The sequence below is a fragment of the Sus scrofa genome, chromosome 16 (assembly GCF_054392235.1).
Source record: "Sus scrofa isolate SSC_HxYL_T2T_F1_AM1 chromosome 16, Sscrofa_HxYL_maternal_Yorkshire_Landrace_v2.0, whole genome shotgun sequence".
NCBI classification, from domain to species: domain Eukaryota; kingdom Metazoa; phylum Chordata; class Mammalia; order Artiodactyla; family Suidae; genus Sus; species Sus scrofa.
The window spans coordinates 46,531,096-46,543,695 of NC_139398.1; the positions used below are offsets into that span (position 1 = coordinate 46,531,096).

Here is a 12,600-nt window from a genome sequence, read left to right on the forward strand (position 1 = left end):
ATCTCACACCATATAAAAAAATTAACTGAAAATGGGTGAAAGTCCTAAATGTGAGCTGAAATCATAAAATTCTTAGAAGAAAACAGGTATAATTCATAACCTTGACCTTAGCAATGGTTTCTTAGATAAGACATCAAAAGCACAAGCAATAAAAGAAAAAATAAATAAATTGGATTTCTTTAAAATTTTGAAACTTCCACGCTTCAACATATACCAACAACAAAGTGAAAAGAAAGTCCGTGGTGTGGGAGAAAACATTTGCAAATAATGTATCGTATATGGGTCTAGTATCCAGAATATGTAAAGAGCATTTACAACTCAACAACAAAAAGACAATCTAATTTTTTTTGTTTGTTTTTTATGGCTGAACTTGTGACATATGGAAATTCCTAGATAGGGGTCAAATCAGAGCTGCAGCTGCATTTGAGCCACAGATGCAGAGTCACAACCACGCCAGATCTGAGCTGTATCTGAGACCTACACCAAAGCTTATAGCAATGCGGGATCCTTAACCCACTGAGTGAGGCCAGGGATCGAACCTGTGTCCTTGTGGATACTAGTTGGGTTCGTTACTGCTGAGCCACAATGGGAACTCCAAGATAATCTAATTTTTAAATACACAAAAGGTTCAAAAGGGCACTTCTCTAAAGAAGGTATGTAAATACATGAAAAGATGCTCAACATCATTAGTCATTAGGGAAATGCATATCATAAGCACTTCATATTCGCAAGGATGGGTATTTACTTTTTTAAAAGGTAATTAACAGAACGCTGTGGTCATTGTAGAAAATAGTTTAGTGCTTTTCTAGAATCTGTGGTAGTGATAGTTTCATACTTTGTGACTGTGTTACATGTCATTAATGGTGAATTTTATGTTGTATGTATTTCACAATGGGAAGGAGGCATAATGGAGTGAGTGAGGAAGGAAAGTCAGCACTAGATACAAGAATTGGAGCTAGGAATGGCATCACAGATGGTTAGATTAACTAAAAGGACAGTTGTGAAAGGGGTAGTGTTTTGACTAAGTAGAGAGAGAACTATGGTTGAATTCCTGTCTTAAGTTTTAGAGACATAGTCCCAGATGGTTGTGGCAGCCTGATGACATTAGCAAACTGGATTCTTTGCCAGGGTTAAAACAGCTATTACTTAGAAGATCCAAAATAGTGCTGTCCAATAGAACTTTCTGTGGAAATAATCCTGTCTAAATTTATAGCCACATAGTGTCTATTGTCTGTTATAAAGTGCTGACATAGAACATTCTACCTTCATATGTTTACAGGACATTGCTCTGTTCAACTGTGTAGGTCTAGGATTCTCAGGGTTAGTCTCCTCTGCCATCCGCAGGAGAGAAACAACTCACCCAATAAAACCACTGCTAGTTTAGAATCATTTTGAGGATTCACAGTTAGTGTGTTGGGGAACTCTGGGATGAGACAGAGATAGTGAACCTTAATGGAGAAGGGGAAACTAGACAACATGCCTTATGGTTGTCTCTGAGGTTTTTCTTCAGATTTTCTATGCAATCTGAATTTGTTCCCTGCAGTTGTAGTAGGGGGAAAAAGATGTATCTTTGGTATAATTTAATAAGGTATATAATTTTTTGATGTTGTATTTGTGTTTTAACTACAGAGGTAAAGAACTCAGAAGAACAGTATAATAAAATAGTAATACCAAATGAAGAAAGTGTAGTCATCTATTACAAGATTAGGCAGCAACTTGCCAAGTTGGGTAAAGAAATTGAAGAATATATCCACAAACCAAAATATTGCTTACCATTTCTTCAACCAGGTCGTTTGGTAAAGGTATGTCGTTTTTTTTTTTTTTCACAAATTATGTGGATATTTGGATATTTAGTATTTTTTGGATAAAGATTCCAGTTTTTTTCTTAGCTTTGGTAAAGTGTTTCCAGCTACAATAGTTGATCTGTATTAATTATGTAGATCACTGTTTTACATAGCATTGATTAAGGAAGGTGGGGGTCATGTGAAAGCCTTTTAATTTCTATTGGTTTTCATTTTGAGGGAATATAAACTACACAGTTTTGGAATTAACATGAAATATTTCCAGTTATGAAGGGCTGTCCAAAAATAAGACAGTTTTAAGTGGTGGATGAATTTATTTAGCTGTAAAAGGCTTTAGATGGTTTACAAACAGACGCATCATTACCATTTTTAACATTATCAGCCAATTGAGAGATTCCTGTTATTGCTGTTTTAGAAGCTTATGAAACTTGACAGTGATTTCTTTATGTAGGGTTAATATCTTTTTTCTTAAATTTAACAAGGCTCTATCAAAAAATATTTTATCAGGAAAACCAAGAAAGTTTTATTAGCCTATAATGTGGTCATGGCATCTAAACTGCCTTTTGGACATACATTCTTTTTTATTTGCTCTGCTTTCTTTTCAGGTAAAGAATGAAGGAGATGATTTTGGCTGGGGTGTAGTGGTGAATTTCTCAAAAAAGTCAAATGTTAAGGTAAACAGTTGTCTTTAAATTAGAATTGTCTTTAAATTTTTAGTGAAATTTCTTTTTCAGAGTCAAGAAATTGATCAGATTAGAAATAGGAGTTCCTGGAGTTCCCGTTGTGGCGCAGTGGTTAACAAATCTGACTAGGAACCATGAGGTTGCGGGTTCGATCCCTGGCCTCACTCAGTGGGTTAACGATCCAGCGTTGCCATGAGCTGTGGTGTAGGTCGCAGACACGGCTCGGATCCTGCGTTGCTGTGGCTCTGGCGTAGGCCAGTGGCTACAGCTCCGATTCGACCCCTAGCCTGGGAACCTCCATATACCGCAGGAGCGGCCCAAAAAAATGGCAAAAAGACCAAAAAAAAAAAAAAAAGAAATAGGAGTTCCTGTTGTGGCTCAGTGGGTTGTGACATAGGTCACAGAGGTGGCTCGGATCCGGTGTTGCTGTGGCTATGGAGTAGGCCTGCAGTCGCAGCTCTCATTCAACCCCTAGCTGGGGAACTTCCCTATGCAGCTGTAAAAGAAAAAAAGAAATAGCATTGCTTTAAGAGAAGCTATATTCTGTCATAAGGAATTTTTTGAATAATCAAATTTTATCCTTAAAAAGTGGTATGATTATTTTCCTAATACTGTCACAAATTTTAATTTCATGACAATTTAAATTTCTCTGAGTTCATCAGTCCTTTGTGTAATTTTATTCTTAATTGAATATTAGAAAAAATTAGCATCTGACACTGAAAATTAGAGTTTCGATTTGGGTATATGTTAGAAACTTAAAAAATAACTTAGGAAAGCTGGTCAATTTTATTCTCTCTAAATGAAGGCAATAATAAAGTTGATTTTGATCATTTATATAAAAATTTGAAAAGATTACTTATTTATGAAATCAAGGGTGATTTTGTTAACTTGTTGGAAAAATGATACGTCAAAATTAAATCAGCCTACCTGTCTGTTATATTTTCTTTACCTGCAATAGACATCAACCTGTTAATTAACAATATATGGCCCCAAGGAAGACATTTTATATCTCCGTGTCAGTTTTTATCTTTAAATGAAAGGTTTACATAAGATGATATCTGCAGTATTTTAAAGTTGACTATTTCATGATTTTGTTTATTAACTTCTTTGACCGACTTACATGTAAATTAAGCTTTGGGATTGAGCATCAGCCCTGAAATGTATAAATGAACTTTGAGATATTGAAGCCATTTGCTGTGGAGAAATAAGTTCATAGGTTTGTGATAAGTATTTTAATTAATGATCTATGATTAATCCCACTGAATAACTTCTTAAGTATATTTATTATTGCCATTTTCATAAATTATCATCTGTATTAATAATTATTAATTTAATAGGATTTTTTCCTAGGTATTGTCATATTCATTGTCTCATTTGATTCTAATTTAATAAGCATTCATTGACCACAGACACAGATTCCCCTTACTCCCTCATTTGATGACCAGTGACAAACAGATAATGAAAATATAAGGCAGAATATGAAATGCTTCAGTAAAGTTTAAGCAAAGTGCATTTGGAGCAGGAGGAGGAAGAAATTCTATCTGAGCTATTAGATATGGCACCTGAGAAGGAAGGGAATTTAAAATTTTAAACAGAACCTTGAAGACTGATTAGAATTTCATTTGATGGATATTCACTGGTAGGGTATGAGTGGTATGCAGCAGGCACTGAACATTTCAGGTGAAGGAAAGGAATAAAATCAGAGTATTGAGGTTAATCATGAGTACTTAAAATACATATTTTGAGTATATTGGGTCTAAATTTAAAATTTGAAAGCAGTGGCAGGCCAATGGAGGTTAATTGGTTGGTTAATTGGTTTGTTTGAGTGCTTTTTTTTCTTCTAGTTTTATTGAGATACAATTGACATATAGTACTATATAAATTTAAGGTGTACAGCATAATAATTTGACTTGTATACATCATGAAATGATTTCCACAGTATGTTGAGTGAATACCCATCACCTCATATAAAGAAATGTTTATTTCCCCTTGTGATGAGAATTTTTAGGATTTGCTCTTTTAACTTTCATATGTAACATACAGCACTGTTACTTATATTTATTATGTACATTATATCCCTGGTATTAAATTATCTTATAACTGGACGTTTATATCTTTTTACTACCTTCATCTAATTCTGCACCACCACCACGTTTGGTAACCACAAATGTGACATCTTCATGAGTTTGTTTCTAAAGCATAAATGACATACAATTATGTGTTAGTTCCTTTTATATAACATAGTGATACAATATTCGTATACATTTCAAAATGTTCGCCATGATTCTAGTTGTTACCATGAAAGGATATTACATAATTACAGACTATATTCCTCATACTCTACATTTCATGCCTGTGACTCACTTATTTTTAACTGAAAGTTTTTAATCTCTTAATTGTCCTTATCTATTTCTCTCCTTCCCCCACCACCCTCCCCCCAACAACCACCTGTTCTCAGCATCCAAAACGGTTTCTGTTTGGTTATGTTTGTTCATTTGTTTTGTTTTTCAAATTCTACTTATAAGTGAAATCATTCAGTATATGTTACTCTTTGTCTGGCTTATTTCATTTAGCGAGATATCCTCCAGGTCCATTTATATTGTTACAAATGGCAAGATTTCATTCTTTTTTATGGTGTCTGTATGTGTGATCTTCTTTATCCATTCATCTATTGAGGGACACTTGTGTTGCCTCCATACCTCGGCTATTGTAAACAATGCTACACTGAACATAGGGCTGCGTATATGTTTTTGAATAATGGTGTTTTCATTTTCTACCAATAAATACCTAGGAGTGGAATTGCAGGATCGTATATGCTGGATCATATGTGTGGTAGTTATATTTTACTTTTTTGAGAAACCACCATACTGTTTTCCATAATGGCTATACTTTACATTCTCACCAACAGTGCATGAGGATTCCTTTATTTCCACATCTTCACCAACACTTATTATTTCTTACCATTTTGATAATAGCCATTCTGACAGTTGAGAAGTGACGTCTCACTGTGGTTTGTTTTGATTTGCATTATCTTGATGATTAGAGATATTGAGCATCTTTTATGTTCTTGCTGGCCTTCTGAATGACTGCTTTGGAAAAATGTCTATTCAGATCCTCTGCCATTTTTTAACCAGGTTGTTTGTTTTTTTTTGGTATCAGGTTATATGAGTTTTTTGTATATTTTGGATATTAACCCCTTATGAGTTAAATCATTTGCAGATACCTTCTCCCATTCAGTAGGTGATCTTTTAGTTTTGTTGATAGTTTCTTCCACTAAGCAAAACCTTTTTAGTTTGAGGTAGTCCCATTTGTTCATTTTTGCTTTTGTTTTCCCTTGCCTGAGGAGATAGATCCAAAAAAATATTACTAAGCCCAGTGTCAAAGAGTTTACTGCCTGTGTTTACTTCTGGAAGTTTTATGGTTTCTTTCACACCTTATGCTTAAGTCTTTAATCCATTTTGAATTTATTTTTATGCATGTTGTGAGAGAGTGGTCTAGTTTGATTTGTCAGCATGTAGCTGTCCATTTTTCCCAAGACCATTTGTTGAACAGGTGTCTTTCCCCCATTTGTGTTCTTGCCTCTTTTCTCCTTGATTAATTTCCAGTGGAAGTGCAGATCCATTTATAGACTATATTCGTTACATTGATCTGTGTGTCTTTTTATGGTGCCAGTACCATACTGTTTTGATGCTTATAGCTTTGTAATATAGGTTTGATAATACCTACAGTTTTTGTCTTTCTCAAGGTTGTTTTGGCTATTTGAGGTCTTTTTTGCTTCCATTCTTATCTCAGAAATATTTGCTCTAGTTCTATAAAAAAGGTTTTTGTCATTTTAATAGGGATTACATTGAAACTGTAGATTGCCTTGGGGAAATATGGTCATTTTAATAATCTTAATTCTTCCCATCCAGGAAGACAGTATATCTTTCCATCTACTTGTGTCATCTTCAGTTTTGTTCATTAGTTCTTATACTTTTCCTATAGTATGTAGTATAGTATAGTATAGCTTTTTTTCTTTGCCAGGGCACATGGAAGTTCCCGGGCCAGGGATTGATCCCTCACCACAGCAGTAGCAACACAACAGATCCTTAACCCCTGAGCCACCAAGGAACTGCTAGTATAGCTTATAGTTGTCTCATAGTAGGTCTTTTTACCTCCTTAGTAAGATTTAGCCATAGGGATTTTATTCTTTTTGGTGCAATTATGAATGGAGTTATTTTTTAAATTTCTTTTTCTGATACTTCTTTGTTAGTGTATAAAAAGTGCAGCAGATTTCTATGTGTTAATTTTGTGTCCTGCATCTTTACTGAATTTATTGATGAGCTCTGGTAGTTTTTTGATGTCATCTTTAGGATTGTATAGTATCAGGCCATCTGCAAACACTGAAAGTTTTACTTCTTTCCAATTTGGATTCCTTTTACTTCTTTCTTTCGTCTGATTGCTGTGGCTAGGATTTCCAATATTGTATTGAAATAAAAGTGGTGAGAGTAGCCATCCTTGTTTTATTCCTGTTTTTAGATGAAATGCTTTCAGCTTTCCCACTGAGTATGATGTTAGCTGTGAATTTGTCATATATTGCCTTTATTAATGTTGAGGTATGTTTCCTCTCTACCCACTTTGTTGAGAGTTTTTGTCATAAATGGATGTTGAATTTTGTCAAAAGCTTTTTCTGCATCCATTGAGATGACTGTGTGACTTTTATGCTTCAGTTCGTTAATATGGTGCATCAATAATTGGTTTATGGAAATTGAGCTGTCTTTGCATCCTGGGATAAATCCCACTTAATCATGGTGTATGGTCTTTTTAATGTATTGTCGAATTTGGTTTGCTAATATTTTGTTTAGGATTTTTGCATCTATGTTCAGCAGTGACATTTGCCTGTAATTTGCTTCTTATGATCTCTTTATCTGGTTTTGGTATTAGGGTGGTGTTGGCCTTGTAGAATAAATTCAGAAGTGTTCCTTCTGCTAAATGTTTCATAAGACATACCTGTGAAACCATCTTGTCATCTTTACTTTCTTGATAGTGTACCTTGAGGCACAACAGTTTTTAATTTTGATATAATCCAATTTCTATTTTTCTTATTACTCAGGCTTTTGATGTCATGTATAAGAAACTGCTAATGTCACAATCATGAAGATTTACCTCTTTGTCATCCTCTAAGAAGTTTATAGTTTTGCTTTTACATTTAGGTCTTTGATACATTTTGAATTAATTTTTGTAAGGGCCTTAAGATGAAGATCCAACTTTTTCTTGTCCTACATTTGTTGGGAAATCATTTCCTCAGTAAATGACATTGGCACCCTCATCAAAACTCCGTTGATCATAGATACATGAGTTTCTTTCTGGACTCTTGAGTTTTATTCAGTTGATCTGTATGTCTATCTTCATGCCAGTACCATAGTGTCTGGATTATTTTATCTTTGTGGTGAAGGTTTGCAAAATGGACTGAGAAATCCTCCAGTATTACTCTTTTTCAAGTTTATATTGACTATTCTCCGACCCTTACAATTCCATGTGAATTTTATTATCTGTCAGTTTCTACAAAGAAGTCAGCTAGGATTCTGATAGGAATTGCATTGAGCCTGTAGATCTTTTTGGAGAGAGTATTGTCATTCAAAGACCACTATTGTGTCTTTTGATCATGAATATGGGATGTTTTCCTATTTATTAGATTTTTTAAAGTTGTTTGCAACAGGGACTTCCCATTGTGGCACAGTGGAAACAAATACAGCTAGTATCCATGAGGATGTTGGTTTGATCCCTGGCCTTGGTCAGTGGGTTAAGGATCTGGTATTACCATGAGCTGTGGTGTAGTTTGCAGATGCAGCTTGGATCCTGTGGTGTATGTAGGCTGACAGCTGTAGTTCCAATTTGACCCCTAGCCTGGAAACTTCCATGTGCTGCAGGTGCAGCCCTAAAAAAATAAAGGGGCAAGAAAATTGTTTCCAACAATACTTTGTTTTCCAGGTATAAATTTTGTACTTCTTTTATTAAATTATTACTGAGTATTTTAATCCTTTGATGCTTTTGTATATGGAAGTTGTTTTAATTTCATTTTTAAACTTTTCATGGCCCACATGTTAATACAGTTGACTTTATATATTGATCTGGCATTCTGCAATTTTGCTAATTTTATTAGTTCTAATAGTTTTTTAGTGGGTTCTTTTAAGATTTTTTCTGCAAATAGAGAAGGTTTTATTTCTCTCTTTCTCTTCTGGATGCATTTTATTTCCTCTTTTTGCCTAATTGTCCTAGCTAGTACCTCCAGTACAATAGTGATGGAGCAGATATCCTCGTCTTTTCCCTTCGTTATTTTAGGGGGGAAACATTCATTCTTTCACCGTTAAGTATTATAAGTGACCTTTATTGAATTGAAGAAGTTTTGTTTTATTCCTCATTTGTTGAATTTTTGTCATGAGAGTTGTATTTTGTCAAATGCTTTTTATATGCTTATTCAGATGATCGTACGGCTTTTTTTTAATTATATTTTTTGTTTATTCTGGTACAGAATGTTATATTAATTTATTTTTTTCTTTATACAGCTACTTCTATGGCATATGGAAGCTCCCAGGCTAGGGGTCCAATTGGAGCTGTAGCTGCAGGCTTACACCACAGCCACAGCAATACCAGATCTGAGCCACATCTGTGACCTGTGCTGCAGCTTGAGGCAATGCCAGATCCTTAATCCACTAGGTGAGGCCAGGGATCAAACTGTCTCCTCACAGAGACTATGTTGAGTTTTTAACCTGCTGAGCTGCAGTGGGAACTCCATATTAATTGATTTTTAGATATTAAATGAACTTTGGATTCCTGGGATGAAATCCTATTTGGCCATGTTCTGTTATCCATTTTTTAGTGTTACTAAATTTATTCTTTTATTTTTTTTTAGGGCTGCACCCACAGCATATGGACGTTCCCAGGCTAGGGGTTGAATCACAGTTGTAGCTGCTGGCCTATGCTACAGCAGTGACAGATCCAAGCTGCATTTGTGGCCCATACCACGGCTTACTACAATGCCATAGCCTTAACCCACTGAGCAAGGCCAGAGTTCAAACCTGCGTCCTCATGGATGCTAGTGAGGTTCGTTTCCACTGAGCCACGACGGGAACTCCTATAACTGAATTTGGTTTGTTATGTTGTTAAAGATATTTGCACTCATAATCAAAGGAGATACTAGTTAGTTTTCTTTTGATGTCTTTTTCTGGGTTTGGTATCAGGGTAACTCTGGCCTCATATGACTTGGAAAGTGTTCTCTTGTATTTTTTGGAAGAGTTCTTGAAGGATTAGTATTATTTTGCCCACTGAGTGGGGCCAGGGACAAATCCATGTCTTCATGGATACTAGTTGGGTTTGTTACCACTGAGCCACAATGGGATCTCCTAAAGTATATTTTTATCTACTATTAGTGTAGCCCACTTAAGCTTTTATTGATTGTTGCTTATTACATGATATATCTTTTTCCATCTTTTTTACTTCCAAGCCTTTTTGTATTAATGAACTTAAAGTGTGTTTCCTGTGGACATAGTTGAACATCATTTTATCTAGACTGACATATCTCTGCCCATTCGTTGGGTTGCTTAATCCATTCACTTTTAATGGTTAGATCGATATATGTCTCATTTCTTTTTGCTTTTCTATTCCTCATTTACTGCTTTCTTTTACATTGTGTATTTTCTTTTTTTTCTTTTTATTATTTATTTATTTATTTCTTAGGGCCTCACCTGTGGCATATGGAAGTTCTCAGACTAGGGGTTGAATCAGAGCTATAGCTGCTGGCCTATGCCACAGCCACCGCAGCTTGGGGTCCAAGCCATGTCTGCGACCTATGCCATAGCTCACAGCAACGCTGGATCCTTAACCCGCTGAGTGAGGCCAGGGATCAAACCCATATCCTTGTGGATACTTATAAGGTTTGTAACCCACTGATCTGCAACAGGAATTCCCTAAGTGTGTATTTTCTAATGTGATACTTTATTTATGTCTTTTTTTCCCTAGGTATATATATTTTTTTATTACTTTCTTAGTAGCTGCTAGTGTCTTCCATATACATATTAATAGAATTGTGTCAGATTTATACTAACTTAAATTCCAGTTAGTTATAGGAACATTCCTCTTTTTATACCTCTGTTCCATTTTTCCTCTTTTTGTGGTATGGATGTTATATATATTATGTCTATAAATGTTACAAGCCCACCAATACATATTATAGTTAAATATTTTATATAATTTTATGACTCTTAATGAAGCTTAGAGGAGAAAGGTAAATATTTATAACTTCTGTTGTATTAAACTTCTTGTTTATTATTTCTGGTTCTCTTTCTTGTGGATTCATGTTACCATCTGGAGTTATTGACTTAGCCCAGTACAGCTTTGCTCCCACCCACCTCCTTTGTGGTACTGGCAAATATACTACATTTTTGTTGCACTCTCAACAATTCAGTATATACATATTGTCTTATGTAATTGGTTTTTAAGTCATTTAAAAGGAAATAGTCATTTATAATTTCACAGTTGCCTTTACCAGTGTTGTTTCTTCATATGGATTCAATTATAACATCTGGTGTTGCTTTCAGCCTCACGAACTTCCTTTAGTATTTTCTGTAAAGCAGCTTGCTAGCAACACATCTCAATTTTTGCTTATTTGGGATTGTCTGTCTTTGAATAAATCTTTGCCTGATTAAAGAAATTTTAGCTAAGAGGTTTTTTTCTGTGAATATGCTAACCCACTGCCTCTGGCCTCCATGCTTTCTACTAAAAGTGTCTGCTATAAACTGATTGTAATCCCCTTGTAAAAGGTGAATATTTTTTTCTTCTTACTCCTTTCAAGAGTTTCTCCTTGTGTTTGGCTTTTTGCATTTTTGCTATAATGTGTTTGGGCATTTTATATAATTTATAATGTATAAGAGTACATTTTTTTGTATTTATTATACTTGGAGTTCATTGAGTTTCCTGTTTTTCAATGTGATAAATTTTCAGCCATTATTTTGTTAAATATTTTTTCATTACTTTCTATCCTGTTTTTCTAGTATTTCCATTATGGATATGTTGTGCTTATTGGTGACCTACATTTCTCTGTGACTTTGTTCATTTTTCTTAATTTTTTTCCTGTTTTTTAATTGTGTCATTTCTTTTATCTTCATATTTGTTAATACTTTCTTCTATATCACATTTCTGTTGAATCTTCTAGTGATTTTTTTTCATTTCAGATACTTTACTGTTGGTTCTTTTTATCATATTTATCTATTGACATTCTCTGTTTGATTGTTATTGTCAGAGAAATTGGAAGAATTGATTATTATCCCTTCCTTTACTTCTTTATAGTTCCCTGAGTTCTTTGCACATACTTATAATGGTTTCCTTTAAGACTTGTTTAACACAACATTTGGTTATTCTCATAGGCACTTTCTATTGCCTGCTTTTTTTTTTTCCTGTTTTATAAATCATGGTTCATAAATTTCTGTCTTTGTCCGTAATTTTTTCTTGTAAATTGGCCATTTAAAATAATATGTTGTAGCATTATAGGCACTGGTTCTTCTCCCCACCCCCCACCCTGGTTTATTGTTTTTATTTGCTTGTTTATTTGTTTAGTGAGCTGCTAGACTATTTGAGTGAAGTCTATTCAGCAACCACCCCCACCCCCCAGTGCTGAACCTTTCATGCTTTTCCTTGGCGCAGCCTTTGATATGCCTACAGTTACCCTGGTGTAACAGTGGTTTTGAAAATGGTCTCTTTGGGCCTTTTCCTGAACATACCCTGCTGTTAAGCTCACTAACTGCAGGAGACTCTTCCCAGCACCCCACTCCCCAACCCTAGGTTCTCTCCTGTAAACCAGCTGGCCTATATTTTGCCTATATTTCCAGTGATTCTATAGATCTCTATTTGTCTTTCAGCATGGCCTCTACTGTTTTTTGAGCATGCTCTAAGACTTGGATTTCTCAACTCTCTTGCAAATGAAATGACTTTCTTTGGGAAGTTACTAAGAGCTGTCTGTTTCAAGGCTTTCTTCTCCCCCCACCCCAAGCAAAATCTCTAAGCCAGTTTTAAAGTTTGGTGTGGAGATAGTGATCAACTTCTCTCTGGGTGACACTCTTGTTAGGACCTGAGAGCTAAGT

General features: G+C 35.0%; 1 protein-coding gene across 6 annotated transcripts in view; it reads left to right on the forward strand.

Annotated features, from left to right (window-relative positions):
* The window catches only part of MTREX (Mtr4 exosome RNA helicase), a 126,226-nt gene that overhangs the window by 59,361 nt on the left and 54,265 nt on the right, over positions 1 to 12,600 (forward strand). For all 6 annotated transcript variants that reach the window (XR_014831302.1, XR_014831303.1, XR_014831304.1 and 3 more), the window contains exons 17-18: positions 1,630 to 1,802; positions 2,408 to 2,476. Coding sequence is in view for 2 of the 6 variants with exons in the window: in XM_085002229.1 (XP_084858355.1) it covers positions 1,630 to 1,802; positions 2,408 to 2,476 (242 nt within the window). In the remaining 4 variants the exon portion in view is untranslated. The remainder of the gene's footprint in view (positions 1 to 1,629; positions 1,803 to 2,407; positions 2,477 to 12,600) is intronic.